Source organism: Bos mutus, chromosome X (genome assembly GCF_027580195.1).
Source record: "Bos mutus isolate GX-2022 chromosome X, NWIPB_WYAK_1.1, whole genome shotgun sequence".
Classification (NCBI taxonomy): Eukaryota; Metazoa; Chordata; class Mammalia; order Artiodactyla; family Bovidae; genus Bos; species Bos mutus.
This window is the reverse complement of record NC_091646.1, coordinates 115672694-115696228: the sequence shown is the minus strand read 5'-3', so window position 1 is coordinate 115696228 and position 23535 is coordinate 115672694. Positions and strand designations below refer to the sequence as shown.

Here is a 23535-nt window from a genome sequence, read left to right as displayed (position 1 = left end):
CCGACGTACTTGACTGCATGGACAGATTCTGCTTACCCAGGGAGTTTTAACCTAATATCCCAAAGAAATCCCTGTGCCTCTCCCTCCCCGCAGCTTTTGTTTGGTTCTAACGTGATTATCAGTAACTTTTAGTTATTATAATAGATGTGACAGTATTTAAAGTGTGCAAAGTGGTATACAGATTTAATATAATATTCACCACCATTGAGAATTAGCTATGTTTAGAATTTTCCCAAGCAGGGCATTTCTAGAAGAGGATAAAATAAGTCAAGTGACCCTTTAAGAGTTTGAACTTTGAGTATTTTTTTTCACTAGTATGTTTTTATGATTCAGTCTATTTCCTAGTTGAAATTCTCTTAAATGTTCTTACTTGAAGGAAACATATATAAAATCACCAGTGTTGTCCTGTTGACATAATTTTATTAACATTTATCACTCAGGGTACTGATTTGCATTCTGCATTACATTTCCAAATCCCCAGGACAACCCTCATTACCCACCACTTCCTACTCTGTAGTCTGCCATGAATAATATTGCTAAGCTACCACTTTTTCATTTTTCTTCTTTCCCTACTCAGAACAAAGTAGAATGGTTTGATGAGGAAGATGTGCCAGTAGCTTGGAAGCACGTTTCATTTAGGATGTTTTAGATTGACATGTGGGTCATATTAAAAGTGAGAATGAAAAAAAAAAAAAAAAGTGAGAATGGGGACTTCCTGGTGGTCCAGTGGCTGAAACTCCATGCTCCCAACGCAGGGGACCAGGGTTCGGGTTCGATCCCTGATCAGGGAGCTGAGCTCCCACATGCTGCAGGGAAGTTACTGCCTGCCACAGCCAAAACCCAGTGCAGCCAAATAAATAAATAAATATTTTAAAAAAAGAACATAGGCATTTTGCATAATTTGCAAGTGCATCTTTATTCAAATATTATTTTAAACAGTTCTGTTGCAAGGTAGCAATATATATTCACTGTAATCTTCTCACAGCTCTAGAAGGTAGGTCCTGTACATCTCTAGTTTATAGATCAGGAAACAGAGGTTGACCTTCCGTGGCCACACAGCAGGTACTTAAGTGGTATATTCAAAGGCCAGGCTTTTTGGGCTCCGAAGCCATTAGCCATATTCCATGTGTCTTGTGCTTTCTAAACACATTTCTTGAGGATAGTAAATAAAAATGTGCTCTTCACTGAATGTGAGTAAAACTAGGTAGTAGGTAAAATGAGTAATCAGTTCAGTCGCTCAGTCGTGTCCGACTCTGCGACCCCATGAACTGCAGCACACCAGGCCTCCCTGTCCATCACCAACTCCCGGAGTTTAACCAAACTCATGTCCATTGAGTCGGTGATGCCATCCAACCATCTCATCCTCTGTCGTCCCCTTCTCCTCCTGCCCTCAATCTTTCCCAGCATCAGGGTCTTTTCAAATGAGTCAGCTCTTCGCATCAGGTGGCCAAAGCATTGGAGTTTCAGCTTCAATATCAGTCTTTCCAATGAACACCCAGGACTGATCTCCTTTAGGATGGACTAGTTGGATCTCCTTGCAGTCCAAGGGACTCTCAAGAGTCTTCTCCAACACCACAGTTCAAAAGCATCAATTCTTTGGTGCTCAGCCTTCTTTATAGTCCAACTCTCACATCCATACATGACTACTGGAAAACCCATAGCCTTGACTAGATGGACCTTTGTTGACAAAGTAGTGTATCTGCTTTTTAATATGCTGTGTAGGTTGGTCATAACTTTCCTTCCAAGGAGTAAAGCGTCCTTTAATTTCATGGCTGCACTCACCATCCACAGTGATTTTGGAGCCCCCAAAGATAAAGTCAGCCACTGTTTCCACTGTTTCCCCATCTATTTGCCATGAAGTGACAGGACCAGATGCCATGATCTTAGTTTTCTGAATGTTGAGCTTTAAGCCAACTTTTTCACTCTCCTTTTTCACTTTCATCAAGAGGCTTATTAGTTGTTCTTCACTTTCTGCCATAAGGGTGGTGTCATCTGCATATCTGAGGTTATTGATATTTCTCCCGGGAATCTTGATTCCAGCTTGTGCTTCTTCCAGCCCAGCGTTTCTCATGATGTAAAAATGAGTAATAGATTTTGCTAAATGAAAACAAATTAGGAAGGGTGGGGTTGGGTCTTTGAGGGTATAGGGAAGCTATAGTAATCCAAGAACCAGGGGAGTTGTGAGTCTTACAGCTTTTGTTTCATCCTATTATGCCCTAAGTTGACCTTAAGATGTTTGATTTAGGAGATGTATTACAGTGTGACTCCCTGTAAAAGCACCTCCAAGTTTAATTTGGCTGAATTGAAAAGGAGAGGGTTTAGAGAGAGACCCTGCCAAAGTCTACACAATGTAGTGTTAACAAAGAGCTGAACGAGTCGGGTTTAAGTCGGATAAGACAAAGAGAAGGCCAAAGGAAAAAAGAGAAGGTTTGGTGTTTCAAAGGTACATCATGATTGGTCCACATGGAGCTGGTGAAGGATGATGTCATGAAGTCAGGACAGGGATGCTGCATTGAGGTAACTCATAAAAGGAGAGGACCACTCTACCTCTCAGGAGTCTGTGGCTTGAAGATGTTAAATGTGTGGCCCAGCCCCTGTCCCTTTGCAAAATAGATTAGGCCCAAGCACATTTCAGCGGCTTTATATATTAAAATCTCATTTCCTGATCCTTCTGCTGCTTAGGTGTTTAGGCTGACATAGGTATCTCTCAGATTGCTGTTAATCGCTGAATTACACTTTTAGAGCTAGAAGTGATTTTGCAAGTCATAGAGTCCAGCACCCTTCGTTTTAATAAAGAAATGGCTATAGAAGTTAAATGTGAAATCGAATGCCATCATTCTTGGATTAAAAGGCAGATGATCTGCACAGTTTAAGATGTTAGCATCGACCACTATAGATAGTAACACTGACCCCTTCTTGGCTTCTTTACCAGTAGGAGAAATCAGGTGCCTGGGCCTTAACTTCAGCACTGGTTTGCCCCTCTTTTCTTCTCATTTACCTCATTAATGCCCCTGTTCGTTACATGCTGTGACAATCATTCTGGAGCCTTTTGCTGCCTAAAGTTACAAGTTGGGACAACAACTCGGGATTTCCCTGGTGGCCCAGTGGTTAGGACTCGGCACCCTCACTTCCAGGGCCCCAGGTTCGATTCCTGGTCCAGGAGCTAAGATACCACCCTTTACGATAATTTTGAGGATTCAGTGAAGAAGTATATCAAGTACTGTTGGAGAGGCTTCCGAATGAACTGGAACAACAAAGAAAGGCCAAGGGCAAATGGCTTATACCAAGTCTCCCTCACCCACCCGTGTGGATTATAGTGTTGGTACTGTAGTGCCCTAACCAAAAGGGAAAGGGGCTGATTTGTTAGGCGTGGTCCTCCCACCCAATCCCAGGGCATGTTCCCTAGAGATGGATCTGCTGGGTTCAGGAGCTGTCTCAGACTCTGCTTTCACTGAGCTGGCCTCTCATCTCTCTGTCCCTGCTCCACCATGGCCGGGGTGGCAGTTCTCAAGCTTTTTGGTTTTAGGGCTTTATTGCATACTCAAAAATTATTGAAAACCCCAAGAAGCTTTTGTTTATGTGGGTTATATATCATAATGATTCCCATGTTTACAAATTGAAACAATTTTAAATTATTATTCACTTAAAAAATCAACTGGCCTTGTACTAGTTATCCGTTCCTCCTGTATAACGTATTGTCCCCAAACTTAGCACCTGACACAACATTTACGATTCAGGAGTCTGAAAGTGACTTCACTGCGTCCTGTGCTTCAGGGCCTCATGGGCTGCAGTCATCTGAAGGCTTGAGTGGGCAGGATCCACTTCCAAGCTCACATTCATGTGGTGTGGGCAGGATCCAGTGCTTTGCAGGTTGGTGGACCAGGGCCTCAGTTCCTCATGAGCTGCTGGCTGGAGGCCTCCCTTGCTTCCTTGCCACCAGGGCCTTTCCTTAGGCATCTCACAGCATGGCTGTTGACTTCATCGAATGAAGCAAGACAGAGCACCAGCACAAAAGAGAAGGAAGCTGCAGTCTTTTGTCACATAACCAGAGAAGTGACAACCTCATGTTTGCCAAATTCTCTCTGCATTAGAAGCCAGGCAGTAGGTCCAGCTCACACTCAAGGGGAAGGAGGAGAATTCTACAAGGTCATGAATAGTAGGAGGAAGAAACTGCATTCCACACATTAACATTATAAATAGTGTTGTTTTAAAAGTTAAAAGTAGCTTGTTTTCCAGAATAAAAATTGAGAAGAATGGCATTGCTTTACATTTTTGCAGATTTCTTTAATGATTGGCTTAGTAGGAGATAGCTAAATTCTCAGATCTGCTTGTGCATTCCATCTGTGGAAACATGCCATTTTAGTTGAAGTGTGTGAAGACAATCTAGCCTCACACACATTTGTAGTTGGAACAGGGAGGAGTATTTTAATAGCCTTTTTAGATAATTGTGGGAATTCTTTGATACTACACCAAAACTCAGCAAGCAATAGTTCTTGAAGGTTAGGTGCCAATGTGGGTTCTGAAATCTTATGTAACTTTTTTTACTGTTTTAAAACTATGGGTCTACTTTGCACTTTGAATGGATGTTTTTTCTCATGCATCATTTTGTGGTATCATCTATTAGTCATTTAGAAAATACTGGTTTACTGGATTGTGTTGATATTCCAAATGTTATCACACTTTTTACAATATCAAAATCACAGAATTCATCAGAAAAGTCTTTAAGTATTTGGAAGCTTCCAGTGGCAGATAGTTTTCAAAAATTCTGAATTTTGCTTGAAAACTCAAATTTTATCTTTGGCAACAAATACTGTCAGTTGTTTGCCTTTAAGTGACAGACTCTGGTCATATATATCGGAGAAAATATACCTGCCAAATACCCAAGTCTGAATAAACAGCGGTGAGCTGTCTTTAAAAGAAATTATTGTTAGGTAAAAGAGTAGTCATCCCCGCCCCCACCGCCGGTACATCAAGATGCAGGACAAAACCCATGACTCCTAGTGTAGTTTGGTGCTGCTGCCTTGATTTATTCTAAGGAGCCAGCAGTGTTACTCATTATTGTTTCTGTACCATCAGTACAGATGTCAACACCAAAAAAGACAAATGCCATTTTAGTATTATTATGAAAATAGTTTTTTAGCTTGCAGACACCCTGGAAGGGTCCACAGACTGTACTTGAGAACCACCGCCCTCCAGTTTTATCAGAAGTGGCATCTGCTTTTTGTTGTTTATTCTGTCAGAAGAGAATAGGCTTATTTTTCATGGGCCTTTCCCTAAGACTTGTGAGGAGTGTGGCATCCCAATTATCACTAACTCAATTGCTTTGTCTTGCTAATAGAGCAATTCAGTAATCCAAGCAACTGGAATATGTTTATATTAATTCTTGATGACCAGTATAAAGTTAGGTTTTTGAATATTTGAAATCATGATTTACCATGATTCTTTGTTCATGTGTGTGGGGTAAAATATACATAACATAAACTTGGTCATTTTTAGGCGTACAGTTCATTAGCATTAAGACATTAACAGTGTTGTGCAAGCTATACCACTTTTTCATCTTCCCAAACTGAACCTCTGACTCCATTCCCTCTCCTCCTGGAAGCCACTGTTTTGTTTCCTTGCTTAATGAATTTGACTACTCCAGATAACATGTAAGTGAAATCAGACTACATTCTTTTGTTTGACTTTTTTCGTTTAACATAATGTCTTATTCAAGGTTCATCCATGTTGCAGCATGTGTCAGAATGATCTTTTTAAGGTTAAATAATATCCTAATGTCAGATGCAAGCGCGCCTTGAAGATAGTGCAGGTTCTAGTCCAAACGACTGCAGTGAAGCAAATAATACAGTGAGGTGAGTCAGACGAATTTTTTGGTTTCCCAGTGCGTATGGTTGTTTACTATGATTCTTTGTGCTCTGTAGTCTGTTAAGTGTGCAGTAGCATTATGTCTTAAAAAAAAATATGTACATACTTTAAATACGTTATTGTGAAAAAAACGCTAATCATCTGACAATGCAGAGTTGCCACAAACCTTCAGTTTGTAAAAAGTGCGATATCTGCAAAGCATAATAAAATCAGGTATGCCTTTACCATATTTTATTTTATTAGTTCATCCATCGATGGGCGTTTGGGTGTTCTTTATGTTTCTTAACTTTAGATGTGATTCTTTAGGACATTTCCTGTAGAAACACTACCTCCATTCCAGGCTCTGTACATGTAGGTCTCAAATCACGGCTGCTTCTTCCCTCACTTCTTACTTTGCTCCCTACTTTATCTGTATAATGAAGTAATACTGTCACTATCTTAGAATTGTAAGGCTAAACTAGTGTATTTTAAATGTCCAGCACTTAGCAAGTAGTAAATGTTAGGTTTTTTTTTCCTTCCTTCCTCCCTCCACTGAGAACTTAGCCTTATATACACTGTTAACACTCTTTTGTGTATTCCAGGTATCTCAAACTGATTCTACTTGGGAAGAGTTAACTATCCATGATGAACCTTTTTTTTTAAACTGGTGAAGTGACTGGTCTAGCTGTACTTTAAAATTGAGGCCAAGTTTAAATGAGTTGTTTCAATTTTCAGAATTGTTTTAAGAAGGAGATAAATCAGAATGGCTGCAAAAATTCATGCTTAGTAGATCCTCCCCCCCCCAGTAATCCAATTCCAATTTCTTTCTATAATGTAGTGTAAAGATTTGGGGGGACAAACCCAGAGGTCTATCAAGCAGGGTGAAGGGAGAAGATGATATGAAATGACTCAAGACCAACTCCTGCAGTCTTCGGACTCTGAGCCTGGGGTGTGGTGGAATAGTGAAAATAAACAGTATTGCTTTTTTATAATACTTCTTATAATACTGGGCATGGTGAGGGATTTAAATGTCTAGCACATAGTTTGGGAGATAACTTTATAGAAAAGTTTCCTACATTCACTGGCTTCTGTATGAATATGTTTTTATACTCACATGTCCATCCAGGACCAAATGCTTTTTTTCCCTTAATTACACCTTGGAGATTGGTCCTTATTGACATGGCACTGCCTTAGTCTCTTGAATAACTGCCTCCTTTTACCTTGTATGGATGACCATTATTAATTTACCCAGTTCTGCATCGGTAGACCATCTGGTTCCTGTGCGTAGCAACAAGTGGTGGTGTGTTGAGTAGCCTTTGCCCTTGAGTGAGAATATCTGTGGAATAAACTTCAGTGGACTCACTGGTGAAAGTGAATGTGCATTCAGACATTCAGAAATAACTGCTGAATACCTCTGCAAAACCAATATGCTACCAAGATAGACTTCCCAGGACTATACTGGGGCAGCCTGTTTGCCCACATGAAGTTTTGTTTGTTTTAAATCATCCTTTTAAATCTGGTCAGTATTCCTTTGATTTCTATTTTCATTTGTATTTCTTTTAATTATGAATGAGGTTGAACTTTTTTTTTTTTCTTTTGGCTTTGCCACACAGTGTATGGGATCTTAGTTCCCTGACCAGGGATCAAACTCATGCCCCCTACAGTGGAAATGCAGAGTCTTAACCACTGGACCACCAGGGAAATCCAGGTTGAACATGTTTTCATATGTTGGGCATTTTCTTTAACTGTAATCGGATTATTCCGAAATCCTTGAAAATTGGATCTCTGAGTCATTTGAAGCCCTATGAATATTGTCTTCTGGCTAGTCTGAAGTTTCCAATTAATATTTAGTAAATTGATTTTCCTCTTCTTTAAAAAAATAAATTAGCTTCTGAGTTTTCTGAGAAAGCTCTAGGTTGTCACAGAACACCGCGTCTGAGCTCCCTGGTCATCTAGCAAGTTCCCACCGGCTGTCTCTTTTACATATGGCGATGTGTGTGTTTTGGTGCTGTTCTTTCTTTTCGTCCCACCCTCTCCTTCCCCCACTGTGTCCACAAGTGTGTTCTCTATGTCTGCATCTCTATTCCTGCCCTGCAGATAGCTTCATCAGTACCATCTTTCTAGATTCTATATATATGCATTAAATTGATACTTGTTTCTCTCTGACTTACTTCATTCTGTATAGTTGGCCCTAGGTTCTCACACCTCATTAAAACGGACTCAAATGCATTTCTTTTTATGGCTGTGTAATATTCGACTTCTTTATTCATCTGCAGATGGACATCTAGGCTGCTTCCATGTCCTAGCTATCGTAAATAGTGCTGCAGTGAATGTTGGGGTACACGTGTCTCTTTCAGTTACGGTTTCCTCAAGGTATATCCCCAAGAGTGGGATTGTTGGGTCATATGGTAGTTTTATTCCTAGTTTTTTAAGGAATCTCCATAGTGGCTGTATCAATTTACATTCCCATCAACCATGCAAGAGGGTTCCCTTTTCTCCATACCCTCTCCAGCATTTATTTTTCGTAGACTTTTGGATGATGACCATTCTGACTGGTGTGTGATGATACCTCATTGTGGTTTTGATTTGCATTTCTCTGACAATTAACCATGTTAAGCATCTTTTTGTGTGCCTTTTAGCTATTTGTATGTCTTTGGAGAAATGTCTATTTAGATCTCCTGCCACTTTTCTAATTTCAAAAGTGCATGAATCTACCAACTCCATCCGTTTAAAGAAATAGTATAAAAAAAAAAAAACCACATATGAAAATGGAAGTTTTATAATAGATTTGTTTGTAAAAATTTGTATTTGGAAAAAGCCTTTCAAAATACAGGAAACTTAGGAAAGAGGTTTGTATTTTCAAAACCAAAGAAGACGTGTCTCGGCCATGCTGAGAGTGGGAAGTGCCTGGTGTCTGTGGCTTCTTTCCTCACCTTGTGGCCAGGCAGGCGTGTGCTCTGTCTTCACGTTCCTTCTTCGTAGTGGATGACTCCTAGACGAAATTATTAGAAACATAGGGTTGAAGATATTTTTAGAGATAATTTAGTTTAATCCTAAGACAAAAAAGTTTTAGGAAAACCTCTCAGTGTCTTAAATACAATCACTTGAAAGTATTTAAAGATATCTCTACCCCCAGATTAGTATTGTCTCGCCTCCCTAAATCCCAGAGTTAGTTACTACTAAAAATTCCAGCCCTTTCCCAGTGTTTTCCTAAATTCATGCTGGTATATCTAGCATGCTAGATTTTTTTTTAAAGATGCTTAATGTCTTAGATTTCTTTTGTAACTGCATGTTTGACTTTGAACTTTTATTTTCCAAGGCTTATGTGTGAAGGGAGGGGAGCAGTGTGATGGTGAGAACATAGGCTCTTGAGTTTGACAGACCTGGTTTTGAGTTTTCTCATCCCCTTTTACTGACCTGAAGATGATCTTGGGCAAGACTCACTGAGTCTCATTTTCCTTGTCTGGAAATAGTGAGGCCCACCTCTCAGTGGAGTGGAGAAGTAATGGGGCTTGTAAGTTCTGAAGGTTCCCGTTACCTACTTGAGAAGTTTCTCAAGACTCTGGGGACCAGAGGCGAGCTCAAGATTTCTGCCAGGGGTGAGGAAATGCATCTGTGCATGCAGCCTTTTCCTCCTGCGCCTCCTGCGGCCACCCAACCCTCATGGGCAGGACCGGCCAGGACCAAGTGTCTGCACTCAGCACGTGCCTGGCACTGGCCGAAGGCATTCAAGCTGGTTTGAGCAGATGGTACTTGAAATAATTAGGAAGCGAATGTGGGTGTTAGCTTTTTTGTTTTTCCTTCAGACTGGTCTTAGTAAAAGAACAGCCATCATTAAAAACATTGAAACAAAATAAGCCAAAGAAATATGGTTCTTTAACTTCAACAATATTTGAAGGAGCAGAAGTGAAAGTTGTTGTGGGTGGTTTTTTTAAGTTTTTATTTATTTACTTGGCTTTGCCATGTCTGTTAGTTGCATAATGCAGGATCTTTAGTTGCTACAGGCAAACTCTTAGCTGTGGCATGTGGAATCTAGTCCCCTGACCAGGGCTTGAACCCGGGGCCCCCTGCATTGGGAGCGTGGAGTCTTAGCATTGGACCACCAGGGAAGTCCCAAGTGAAAGTTTTAAACTTTTATTATTATTATTGGGCCATGCCATGTGGCCCAGGACATCTTTGTTCCCCGACCAGGGATTGAACCCAAGCACTCAGCAGTGAAAGTGTAGGTCCTAACCATTGGACCGCAGGGAATTCCCAAAACCATCTGTTTCTAGGTGTATTTCCTCCCAGTGCTTTCTACGTGTGTATGTATATATACATAATACATGGTACATGCTGTTTTGTAATTTCTTTTTATATGTAAACTTTGGGAGCATCTCTCCCCATTGTTAAATAGACTGCTGTATATTTACTAGAAGGTCAGGCAGGGCGTGGATGTTTGTACAGTAGACATAGGCTTGTCAGAAAGCAGTATGTTGCTGTGGTTAAGAGCATGGACTCAAGTTAGATGGCCAGGGTTCAGATCTTTGCCCTGCAATTTTCTATGACCTTGGGCAGGATGAAATGGTGACCCACTCCAGTATTCTTGCCTGGAGAATCCCATGGACGGAGGAGCCTGGTGGGCTACAGTCCACAGGGTTGCAAAGGGTCGGAGATGACTGGGCGACTTCACTTTCACTTTCACTTTGGCAGGATACTTAACATTACCATGCCACAGTTTGCGCATGTGTAAAGCAGAGATAATAATGGTAACTGTCTCAGCATAGTTGTGAGGATTAAATTAGGGAGTACAGAAAGTGCATACCATAGTGCCTGGCTGTAGTATTTGCTGAATAAGTGTTAGCTGTTGCTGCTCCAAGCAAAGATGTCCAGAATGGTTGTCAGAAAGGGCAGAGTAGGCTGTGTGATATAGAATTCTGTGCTTAAGGAGATGAAGACTGAGAAATCATTTACAATTTAAATGAACTTATTGGCCCTAAGAATTTGCTTCATATCAAATGGTCCAGTGCAGAACCTCAAGTAGGAAAAGTTGGGGCCTGCTGTATCAAGAGTACTTGTACACTGTTAATAATCAAGATAATCAAGCTGGAACTGGACTTATTCATAAACCAAAGATTTTATAGAGCCAGAGTGTCTTTCATTAGCAAATGTTAAGAGTAAATCAAAATTAATTGTACAGGAGAGAATGGAAATGTAATACTGTCTTGCTTCTAATGACAAAATAGTAATAGTGATATTTTCTCAAACTAGTGTGGTAGCACTTAGACGCTTCCCATGGTTTGTTTTCAGTAGCCATTTGACCCCTGTGTTTTCCACTTAGGTGGTACTTGAGCACCTTTTATACATAAGCTGCCACTATCTAGGAGCATGGACATACCAAATAAGTGATAACATAATATGTGTGACAGGAGTTTAGAGGTGAAAGGAGTATCTGGAAAGACAAAAAGATAGTGTTAACTAAAAATAGGGAATGATGAAATAATATTAGAAGGATAACATGAGATGTAATGGCTGTGCACTATACAGATTAATCTAATATCCTTATTTATGCTCGGTGCCACCAGCTGTTAATTTGAGTTAGTTGAACATTTTGGCCTTTCTAAACTTTTTTTTTTTTTTTTCCTGTCTGTGGTAGTCATAATTGACCTATATGCTTTTAATCTGAATTCCAGAGTAACTTTTAGTTAAATTTCCTATGACATTTTGAAATAGGTTGATGAATATACTGTGAGTTTTCTCCAAAATTGGGAGAATGAAGGACAGCAATAAGAGAAAATATTTGCAAATCATACATATGATAGGAGACTTGTATCTAGGTGTGTATAAAGAACTCTTATAACTCAATTATAAAATAACAAATAACCCAAATTAAAAAATGGGCAAAGGAGCTGGATAAATGTTTTTCCAGAAGAGGTATACAAATGGTCAATAAGCATATGCAAAGGTTCTCAACATCACTAGTCATTAGGTGAGATACCGTCACACCAAATACCATGGCTGTAATCAAAATGACAGACAATAACAAGTATTGATGAAGATGTGGAGAAATTGGAACCTTCACCCTAAACAGAAATATTTTCCTCTGGGGAGAGAGATTAGACTTGTATTGCTTTTCTGATTCCTGTTTAATATGTAAATTGAAGCTTTCAAAATAAACCTTATTGAGGTAAAACATACATTCAGAAAAGTATACACATTGTAAAAGCTTAGCCTTAACGAATTTTCGCCAAGTGAACATCTGTGTTACTCCATCTAGCTGTTACTGAGCGCCTCAGAAGCCCCTGCAGTCAGCGGTCAACACTGCCTTGATTTCTAGCGCCAATGACTGGCTTTCCTGTTTGGGAACTTTATATGTAAACGGTTTCCTGTAGCATGTTTTCTGTGAGACGCATCCCTGTTGCTGCATCTAGCAGTACTTGGTTCTCTTTGGTGGATGGTATGAACACACTACAATGCAGCCATTCTTCTGTTGATAGAAATTTGGGTTGATTTCATTGGGGGCAATTACAAATAGTACAGCTTTTAAGATTCTTGGCCTTTGGCTGCACATCTGTACATACTAGGGTAAAATCCTTGGGGTAGAATTAACTGAGTTGGAAGGTAGCCATATTGCGAAAGAGGTTTTAAAAGTGGCTGCACCAGTTTATTCTTGCAAAAGCAGAGTTCTTGATTTATCAACATTCAACTATAAAAGATAAGAATTTAGTTCCTATAACCTCTCAATTCCCTGCTACTTGGATACTTTAAATTATCTTCTTTAAAAATTATCTTCATTTCTTCAATTGAATACTATTGAATAATTTGAAATAGTAAATCTCTGTTCTCTTAACTTTGTAATGCAGCGTTTGTCCACTTGTGATAATAGAAAGGTATTAGCCACCTCCCCATTAATGTTCTTCAGAAAAGGAAGAGGCTGTCTTTTATGCAGAGAGGAAATGTACACAATTAAAATTTGTGCCCCATCACATGACCAAGTAGTGTTAAAAAGGAGAAAACCACCACCTCCCCCATGAGTAAATGGGTTGGCCAGGATGATAGAAGAGAAAGTAAGTTTAAAGTACTGGTGGAGAATAAAATACTAGAATGAAGCCTGCTCTCCCATGCCTGCTGTCTGTTAGAGCAGGGGGAGCTGCTTAACACCTAATTCTCACAATGTCTGTGACTTTGAAGAGAGCAAGGTATTTGCTTTCTCATTTAGTAGTCCAGTGTGGGTGTTCTTGGTAAGAAGGGTGGCTTTATGTGTGTGGGCTTAGGGGCCCCAGCTGCTTTCACCCTATGGCTCTGCCGTCTCTTAGGGTCTTGGAGACCTCTGTCCAGCCAGAGTGGGAAGGAGATGAGGGAGAAAGAATGTGTGCTTCTCAGAAGAAAAGTTTTGTTGCAGAAGGCAAAGTCATTCCTCTGGCTCACGTTTTATTGATGGGAACTTCGAATGAGAGTCATGCGAAAGGGGCTGTGAAATGTCGGCCATTCTGAGCGCTCGACCAGCAGTCCTGGCTGTGCAGGATTTTGGAGGCGCCTGGGTTACTGCTGGACAGTCAGTGAGCCGTCTCTACTGTATGTGTCCTAGAGGCTAAGACCTGAGAAAAGAACACTCATTAACTTGGGATAATTTCATGTCTTTTAAGGTACTAATTATTTTAAGTGGTGAATCTTTATAAGGAAGTAAGTTTATTTTGTGTGTGTGAAATAAGTTTAGATGTACAACTAAATGGCATTTCTTGTTTCCTTTGATACCACTCAGTTGTATGATTTGTTTTAACTTTAATTTTATTTTACTTTTATTTTTATTGGAGTGTAGTTGATTTACAATATTATGTTAGTTTCAGGTGTACAGCAAAGTGAATCAGTTTTATATATATTTATATATATATATATATATATATCTCCACTCTTTATCTTCGATTCTTTTCATATAGGTCATTACAGAGTATTGAATAGAGTTAGAGTTCTCTGTGCTATACAGTGGGTCCTTTTTTATCTATTTTATATTTAGTAGCATGTATATGTCAATCCCAAACTCCCAGTTTATCTTCCTCTCCCTTTTCCTCCTCGTAACCGTAAGTTTGTTTTCAACATCTGTGACTCTACTTCTGTTTTGTGAATAAGTTCACTGGTACCCATTTTTTAAATCCCACATATAAGCGATATCATGTTATATTTGTCTTTCCGTGTCTGACTGACTTCACTCAGTATGACATTCTCTAGGTCCATCCATGTTGCTGCAGTTGGCATATTTCATTCTTTTTTTTTATGGTTAATATTCCAGTGTATATATACATACAACGTCTTCTTTACCCATTCCGCTGTTGACGGACTTTTAGGTGCTTCCGTGTCTTGGCTATTTAAATAGTGCTGCATCGAACATTGTGGTGCATGTATCTTTTCAAATTATGGTTTTCTCTGGATATAGTCCCAGCAGTGGGATTGTTAGATCATATGGTAGCTCTGTTTTAGTTTCTTAAGGAACCTCCATGCTGTTCTCCATAGTGGCTGTGCCAGTTTGCATTCCCACCAACAGTGTAGGAGGACTCCCTCTTCTCTACACCCTCTCTAGCGTGTGTGGGCTTCCCTGGTGGCTCAGCTGGTAAAGAACCCACTTGCAATGCGGGAGACCTGGGTTTGATCCCTGGGTTGGGAAGATCCCCTGCAGAAATGAAAGGCTACCCACTCCAGTATTCTGGCCTGGAGAATTTCAGGAACTGTATAGTCCGTAGGGTCGCTAAGAGTCAGACACGACTAAGCGACTTTCACTTTCACTTTCTCCAGCATGTATTGTTTGCAGATTTTTTGATGATGGCCATTCTGACTGATGTGAAGTGGTACCTCATTGTGGTTTTGATGTTACTCTAATCAGTTAGTGTTGTTGAGCATCTTTTCATGTGCTTTTTGGCCATCTTAACTTGAATTTTCTTACTCTTTACAGTTAGGTCACCTCTCATAGAAGCTTGGGAGAAGGCAATGGCACCCCACTCCAGTACTCTTGCCCGGAAAATCCCATGGGCAGAGGAGCCTGGTGGGCTGCAGTCCATGGGGTCGCTAAGAGTCAGACCCGACTGAGCGACTTCACTTTCACTTTCCACTTTCATGTATTAGAGAAGGAAATGGCAACCCACTCCAGTGTTCTTGCCTGGAGAATCCCAGGGACCGGGGAGCCTGGTGGGCTGCCGTCTCTGGGGTCGCACAGAGTCAGACACGACTGAAGTGACAGCAGTAGCAGCATAGAAGCTTAGAAACTACCATATTTACATCAATTTTACAAATGACTAAGAAAGAAAAAAGCTGTCAACCTGTGGTGTGTAATTGATTGTAAACACTGATTACATTTAATTTACTCCCCCTCTCCCATCTTTTTTTCTCCTCTCCCTTCCCTCTAGTTTGTGATTGGCACAATGGAAGAAGCTGGAATGTGCGGGCTTGGGGTGAAAGCGGACATGCTGCATAACTCTCAGTCCAATGATATTCTTCAACATCAAGACTCACACTGTGGTAGTACAAGTAACAAGCATTCCTTGGAAGAGGATGCACGCAGTGACTTTATAACAAAGGGCAGGAGTTTGGTGAGCCCGGCGTACTGCACACGGGAGTCACGGGAGGAAATTCCCGGGCGAGAGGCTCGAACAGATCCCCCTGATGGCCAGCAGGATTCAGAGTGCAGCAGGAGCAAAGACAAAGCCTTAGGTAATGGCCTCATCGCCTCTGCCTGGGGCTTGCACGCTTCACATGTTGCTCCTTTGACCTGTGTTTCCAGCAGCACAGGCACTGATGGATAAACACGGCAGTGTCGAGAGTGATGCTGCTCAGCTAACACTTCGATCATTCTCAGCGAGGCAGGTGGCCTGTTGCTGCAGTGGCATGTGGGGGCCAAGGTAGCAGAGGAGGAATTACTTCTCTCTGGGTAGTCAGGAATGGGCTTTTGTGGAGGAAATCTGGGGGACAACTTGACAGAAGTAGTATTTTTGGGTGGAGGGGTCAGGGGGGTCATGCTGCCTTGCTTGTAGGATGTTAGTTCCCCCACCAGGGGTTGAACTTATGCCCTTAGCAGTGCAAGTGGAGAGTCATAACCACTGGACCACCAGAGAGTTCCCACCCAGAAGTAGTATTTGACTTGCCTTGTTTGCATCTTTAATGTAGTCTGACCAAAATTTACTGTGAAAACTATAGATTTATTTGATCATTTTATTTCAAACCTAGTCGCAAAACTTTAGAGATGTATAGTTCAGGAAGTGGGTGAAGACTGGGTTTTCAAGAATATGTTTTCTTTTTCCTGTTGTGTTTGAGATTTAGGACTAAGATTGTGGTATGGTAAATCTCATTAGGAAATCTGATTTTCCCTTTTATTTTAAGGTTACTGGTTGTTCCTAAGTTTTTCATACTTGTTCTACCTGAGATAACAGTGTTTTATTTGTTTGGTTTTCTATATGTTGAGTTGGAATGATCTTCCTTATTAAATCCATTTTTTGTTAACTTGGAGAACTTAAAAATTTGTAGAAATATGAAAAAAATCTTAATTCCTTGCAAACAAGACAAATTTCTTCAAAATCAGCCACCCCAGTTAAATGTGTAAAAGCAGAAGGAGTCTTAGAAAGTTACATATCATGTTACCATATGACACAGCAGTTCTACCTCTGGTTATATTTCCAAGAGGGTTGAAAACGTGTGCACACAAAATCGTATTTTGGAGTGCTTGAGTGCTCAGCCATAGAAAGGAATGTATCCTGATATGCAGGTGGGTGAACCTTGAAGATAATAAGCGAAAGCAAACAGACACAAATGGCCAAAAATTACACAGTTGCACTTAATATGAAATATCTAGAATTGGCAAATCCACAGAAACAGAAAGTAGAGTAGTAGCTAACAGGGGCCTGGAGGAGGGAGCCTGGGGAGTGACTGCTCATTGGCATGGGATTTCTTTTTGTGGTGATGAGCATGTTCTAAAGTTAGACAGTGGTGATAGTTGTACAACTTTGTGATAATCCTCAATTGTTCACTTTAAAAGGGTGAATTTTATGGTCTGTCAATTGTATCTCAGAAAAAAACAGTGAATTTTCATAAAAATTGCAGGTTACCTTATTATTTCTAATTGTATTCAATGATCATATTTAGTCATTTCTTTAAAAATTCTTACTGATCTTGGGCCAAGTGAGAAAGGATTTATTACTCAAATTTTCTGTGGACAGGAAAGCATTCTGTTTTGAAGTTAGCCTGCTTGTTTTCATCATAGCAATCTGTACACCGTATATACCAAAGTCATGTTCAATATACATAATATATTTTTTCACCACACTACATGGCCTTAGTTCCCCAACCAGGGATTGAACCCCTACCCCCTACAGTAGAAGCATGGAGTCTTAACCACTGGACCACCAGGCAAGTCCCCCACATACGTATTTTTAATGAAATACCCTTCAGAAAGAGTGAACATTTAAAAAAATAAAAATGGTACCTACTACCCAGCTGAAGAAATAAAATGTATCACTTATTTTAAAACACCATTTGTTCCCTCCTATCTCAGCCACCTGCTTCTCCCTGCCAGAGTCCTTAAAATAATACTGTGTTCAACTCTTTTTCCCAAGGGAAGTGCCATCTTGACATCCTTTTTTTTTTTTTTTTTAGTACTAAATTTGGTTAACACATGGAACATGCTTGCTAAGTCATGAGAAGTTATTTAAATTGCTCAAAGGAAAAGATCTGTGTCACCAGTGATTATGAGCGTCTTAGATAGGCAGAGAGTACCAGCCAAAATTCCCTTTGAACTTCCTTCTGTATTCGTACTTGGTCAGGAGGAAGCTTTTAAAAATATTTTGCCCTTTGTAACTTGCCCTTTGTCTTAACTTGGATATCAGTAATTAAGGGAATTTTTAAGCCTTCAGCACGTTCTTTTCACAGATAGCTCACAGTGTTATTGAGTGGAGAAATTTGGGGTAGAGATGGGGAGGAAGGGGTGCCTGCTGATCCAGATTTTAAAAATAGCTTTCTTAATTTAGCTAGTAAATCTCTTATTTCTAGCTATGGGCATAAATTATTTTACTCTGGATGTCAGAACATAGGAAGTGCTACTTAGAATTAACAGGTTAGATTTGATCACATTCTTCTGGGACTTCTTTCTTATTTTTTTAATCACCAGGAAAAGAAGTCTTATTATTGATGCAAGCCCTAAACACTCTTTCAACTCCAGAAGAGAAGCTGGCAGCTCTCTGTAAGAAATATGCTGATCTTGTGAGTATTGAATCAAAGGGGTGAGGCCCATATAAAATACAGCAAAATGTGTATGTGCTTGATAAGCTTTTTAAAATGATTTTGACATAGCTTTAAATGTAAAATTGTATTTTACTCCATAATTGAAGAGAATCTGATTTCTTATGGCTTTTCTTTTTTTGCTTCTATGACTTCATTTTATAAGATAACACATTTATAGAGCATTATAATGCTATAGATACAGCATAGATTTTTTTTTTTGAAACTCAATCTTAGAGTATTTCTAAGTCTACCTTTCCATTCCTGTGTTGTGATATTTTAAATGCCAGTCATTGGAGGGTAGTGGTTCCTGTATTTAACTTTTTCCAAGGGAATTCTAGAGATAAAGGCTCTTAACCATTGGGATTGAAATAATTGTGAGTTAGGTGAGAGTCTACTAAAACAGTACTGTGTCTCGGAAATATTTGTTTAGCATCCACTATGTGCCAGGCATTCCTTTTTCCATCTTTCAAAGAAATTAACCTCATTTGTTCTGCCCCTATGTTATTTTAAGTCACATTAATTCCCTTTGTAAAATTATGAAAGCACTCTCAATATGGAAACTCTGCTGTCCTTTTTAAGTTGAGGAATAGGAAAGCCATAAAGCCCTTTGAAGTAAGAGCTGTGGGAAACTTTTAGAATGAGTGGTTCTAATATGCTAAATTACTATCTTTTGTGAAATACTTAGGTGAATTATCACAGACAATTTTTATACATTTTCATCTGTTGTTAAGGCAGTTATTCCATGTTGTAAACGCTACTTTGTGTCAGTGACCAGCTTTGAAAATGAATTATTGCTCAAAGAATTACAGGTGTATTTATTTACAAATGAGTCTGTATGCCTCCACTTAGCTGGCATTCAGCAGTCTGGCACCTTCTGTTTGGAGCAGTGGGAAGCCCCACGCATCAATAAAAAGAGCCCAGAACATTCACAGGTGTGAAGAGTGCAGAAAACACAAGGAGGTCAGATTGCTGGCTTCAGGAACATTGGTTGTGGAAGACAGTCCTGTTGGTTTTATCCACATGAAGAGAATTGTGTGAGAAGTGGTGGAAAAAGAAGACAAGGGAAAAGAGAAAAAAGCAGCGTAGCAGATCAGCTGCTTGACCCAGTGTTGGGACAACAGCAGACAGCCACACGTGGATTAGCAGAAGGGGCAGATGGTGGTCTCAGCAGTCCTTCCGAGGCTCACACAGATGTTGGGACTTTGGTTGTTCAAAAGCACATTGTTATTCTCTGGAGCCTGAGAGTCTGCATTGTAACAGGCTCCCACGTGAGGTTGATGACGGTGCTTTCAGCTTCTTGGATAGCACTGCTAAGTAGCAAGGGTCTAAGTTGTTTTCTTCGTGGCGTTTGTTTTGTGTGTGTGTGTGTGTGTGTGGTGGCGTGGCATGGTTACTTTTTTAAAAGCACCAGTAATGGCTACATTCATTTTGGGATGTGACACGTACGTACATTTGGGATGTTGCTCAGTGAGCAACCTCTCTTTGATTTAGATTTGTGCCAAACATATGAAGGACGAAATGTGTGCTGTTTTCAAAAAATGTTATCAAGCTTTGTTTCTTGATACAAAACTCATTTTCTAAAAGAAGGTAGAGCATATAGATTATACAGCAGTGAGACCATCGAGGGAGTAGCCTTCTTCCCAAGGATTACTCCAGAAACTTCCATTTTGCCATCACAGTCCTCTGTCGTTTTTGTCACAGCTTCATCTGACATCACTGGCGCTTGTGGCTGCCACGTTCACCGGATAACATGGGTTTATGAAATCGCCACATTTCACTGGCCAAGTGTGGGTCCTGTAACATGGTCCTTAAGTACATAATGATGCTGTTCTTTCCCGTTCCTTAGTTGTGTACATTATTATAGCATAATAATAAATCTTGATTACCTGGTTGGGTAGGTATATCTTCTTTTCATCAGAAGTGTCTTGGATATTCTTGACACTTTACTTTCTATAAAATTTTAGATTCTTAGAAGCTTATTAGTTCCATGGGAAAAAACACCCCTTGGGGATTTTGAAGAGCATCTTATATAAACTATAGTTGCATTTAAGGAGAATTATACCATCCTTCAGAAATTAATGGAGCTTAAAAACTGGATATCCTTATGTGGAAAAAAAATGAAATTAGATCCTTAAACACCATATGCAGTGATGAATTCCAAATGGATTAAGAACCTAAAATTTTAGATATTGTTTAGGTTTATTTAAATACATTAACAGACAAATATTTTACCAAACTTGGATTAAGAGGAGCATTTTTTATGACACAAAAAGCACTACTGGAGACAACATCTCAGAAATTGGCTCTATTGAAATTAAGACTTTCTCTTCATCAGAAGACACTTTAAAAGAGAGGGAGAAGACACATCACAAACTGGGGAGAACATATTTTCAACAAATAATAACCAACAGAAGATTCTATGTCAGGAATAGCTAGGGAAAATCTACAAATGAATATGATACAGACAATCAGCCCAGTGGAAAACTGGGCCAGACACGTGTAAGAGGTATTTCATAGAAGTGGAAAAACATCAAGATGTGAAGATATCTTAACATAAAGGTACATAAATATATGAGGGATATTTGACCTTATGAATACTCAGAGAAATGCAAATCGAAGCCACAGCGAGATGTTACTTTGTGTCCATTATAAGTGGCATAAATGAAGAAAGGTGATTGATGTTTTAGAGAAGAAGTACATCTATTTGATCTCTTATACGTTGCTGGTGGGGGAGTAAATGTGCCTGCTGCTCGGGAAAGCTGTGTCCTTGTCATGTGCAACAGAACATTTAGAAATCATTTCCCCAAAACCCTAGTTCTAGGTTCGTACCCAGAAGAAATTCTTGCGTGGCATGTATTACACCAGGAAGCACACGTGTGAGAACGTGCAAATTGTAATGGCACCTGGAAACCACCCAAATGCCTACTGACAAGAGACTGGGTCAACAAAGTGTGTTGTGTGCTGTATTTTTTTTTTAAGTGAAATATTATGCAACCTGTGGGCCAAAGCCTGCAAGGCTTGTTTTTGTACTGCCCACAAGCTAAGAATGGGTTAAATGCTGTTTAAAAGACAACGACAGCAAAACAGGCAAAGCCTAAAATATTTCCTTTGTGGCCACTTACAGAGTTTGTTTGCTGGTCCCTGCTCTGTAGCTACATGCAAAGGAGCGAGATGAGTCCTGGCAGTGTAATCTGTAGCTGTGCTGTCCGAAACAGTAGCCACTAGCCACATGTGGCCATTTAAGCTTGAATTCATTTAAAGAAAATTTTAAAATGGGGTTTCTTGGTTGCAGTAGCAAATAAAGTCAAAAAAACTAAAATCAAAACAAGTTCTTTTAGGACACCGCACGGATGACATAAAATACCAGGAATAGCAAAGGAAGGGACCCCAGGATTCAGGATTGTGGTTACCTTGAATGGGGGAGGCCAAGGGGAGTTCCAGTTCTCAGTGGAGTTATTGATAGTGTGTGCAGATCCTGCCGCCCCCCATCTCCTGAGTAAGATTATGAGGGTATTTTACAAAAAATTATTTTCTGGCGGGAATTTCCATAAAGGTGTTTTTAATAGCTGTAAGCATCTCGCTTGCAAGGATGCGTGGTGTTTTGAGAGGCCACAAGGTGTCGCTCTTGCTCTTGAAATAGTGACTCAGCATCCTTTCCTTCTTCAGTGATAGGTCAGTAAAGCTGCCATCTTATCTGTTAGTGTTGGTTTAACCTTGAAACAGACACATTTGCTCCAAACCTACAAGTGGGAGGAGAGTGATTCCCCTCCCACTTGCAAGGAACACTGATTGCTGCTTATTAAGTTCTTAATTTGGAGGATCAGTTTAATAAAGTAGCTTGAGTGTGTTTTTCAAGAAAGTAAAACATTATGGTGTTGATTCCTGAAAAGCTGTCCAAAACATCATTTTTTGTTTTTAATAAATAAGTGAAGGACTGAAGATTGTTTTTCTCCTACGCTAAATCATTTGCTTACTTTCTTACCATAGCATAGCACGAAACAATTTAAATAAAATATTACACTACAATACTGTGGGTTTTGGGAAATGTATTCCATGGTTCTTACTGTAATTCTTCCAGCCATCACTCAAAGGTTTTCACTGTATTTCCTAAATGTAAAGTGCTTGTTAATTTTAGCTGGAGGAGAGCAGGAACGTTCAGAAGCAAATGAAGATTCTGCAGAAGAAGCAAGCCCAGATCATGAAAGAGAAAGTTCATTTGCAGAGTGAACACAGCAAGGCTATCTTGGCAAGAAGCAAGCTCGAGTCTCTTTGCAGGGAACTTCAGCGTCACAATAAGACGTTAAAGGTGAGTTGGTTCCTTTTTCTGTTTTTCAGGAGAGACTGACTTAGCTGAATTTATAGTCACCGTGTATCTATTTGAACTTAATCCTTGTGTCTCCTTGGAGACAGCCGCCATTCTATTTTGCTTGGCCTGATGCTTCTTACCACACCTCGTACTTGCTCATGGAGAATATAGATGAGGTTGATGTTTAGACCACAGCTTTCCTGCTAAGAGCCATGGCTTAGAGAGCTCAAATTTTCAGTTTCTGGCTGAGCACTGAAGTCATTTTTTAGCATGTGTGAAATGTGGACCGAAATGAGTAGGAGCAGACTTGAGGGAAGGGAAAGGCCCCATTGAGCTCCTCAAGGGCTGTTCACTGGCTGCATCGCCAGCTGCCCTTGCCCATTCCAGCTCCCCACTGACAAGTAGAAGAACACTTATTCCTTGGTTGATTAAAAGATGAGGCAGTGGGTGCCCAAAAGGTAGTCGGTACCAATAAGGGAAGAAGAGAAAGGGGCAGGGGTGCAGGTGGGCCTGTCCTCATGTGACTGAGCGGGACCGCTCATCAGACTCCCCCAGCACGCCAGACACCCAAGGTCCTAGAACACAGGAATAGGAACCCTCAGGAAATGGACCTTCACCTGATGGGGAAGCCGTTAGTTTTTCTTTGTTTTTGAATCCTTGGATTTCATTGTTCATGAAACTAGGTAGTATTTTCCCCATAGCAGCAAATTCACTTTGATTGGACTGATAATGCTGTAGACACATAAAGGTCTCTTAGCACTTGTATCTGAGCAAGAGTTGGGACTAAGCTTTTAAGATACATGTTCCTTTTGCCCCTTGCTGTCTAGGGAGTAGAAGGGATAACCCCGAAAATAAGGTGCAAGAAGGGATTTCCCTCTTCAGGCTGATTTGAGATGCTGCCCTGTGAGACCAGTGAGAGCAGGTATTTGGGAAGCCTGCGTGGAGGTAGCTGGCTGCCTGGGGAAGCTCCTTCGTCTCAGCACGGTGGGCTTTAGATGGCCACAGAGCGCTTTAGATGGCCACAGGGCACTTTAGAGCGGGGCAGCCTGTGTCTCTGATTATCTGTTTAGGAGAACCTGGTTGCTTTCAAATGAGAGCCTTCCAGTCGTAAATAAAGGGAAGGAATTCCAGTTTAGAAGCACCACTTC

The 23535-nt window shown here is 40.3% G+C and overlaps 1 protein-coding gene across 1 annotated transcript in view; it reads left to right on the top strand.

The window, feature by feature from the left end:
* TXLNG (taxilin gamma) overlaps window positions 1–23535 on the top strand; it is a 43814-nt gene that overhangs the window by 4692 nt on the left and 15587 nt on the right. The window contains exons 2-4 of the mRNA XM_005909943.3: window positions 15219–15522; window positions 17969–18060; window positions 22217–22387. Coding sequence (XP_005910005.2) covers window positions 15219–15522; window positions 17969–18060; window positions 22217–22387 — 567 coding nt within the window. The remainder of the gene's footprint in view (window positions 1–15218; window positions 15523–17968; window positions 18061–22216; window positions 22388–23535) is intronic.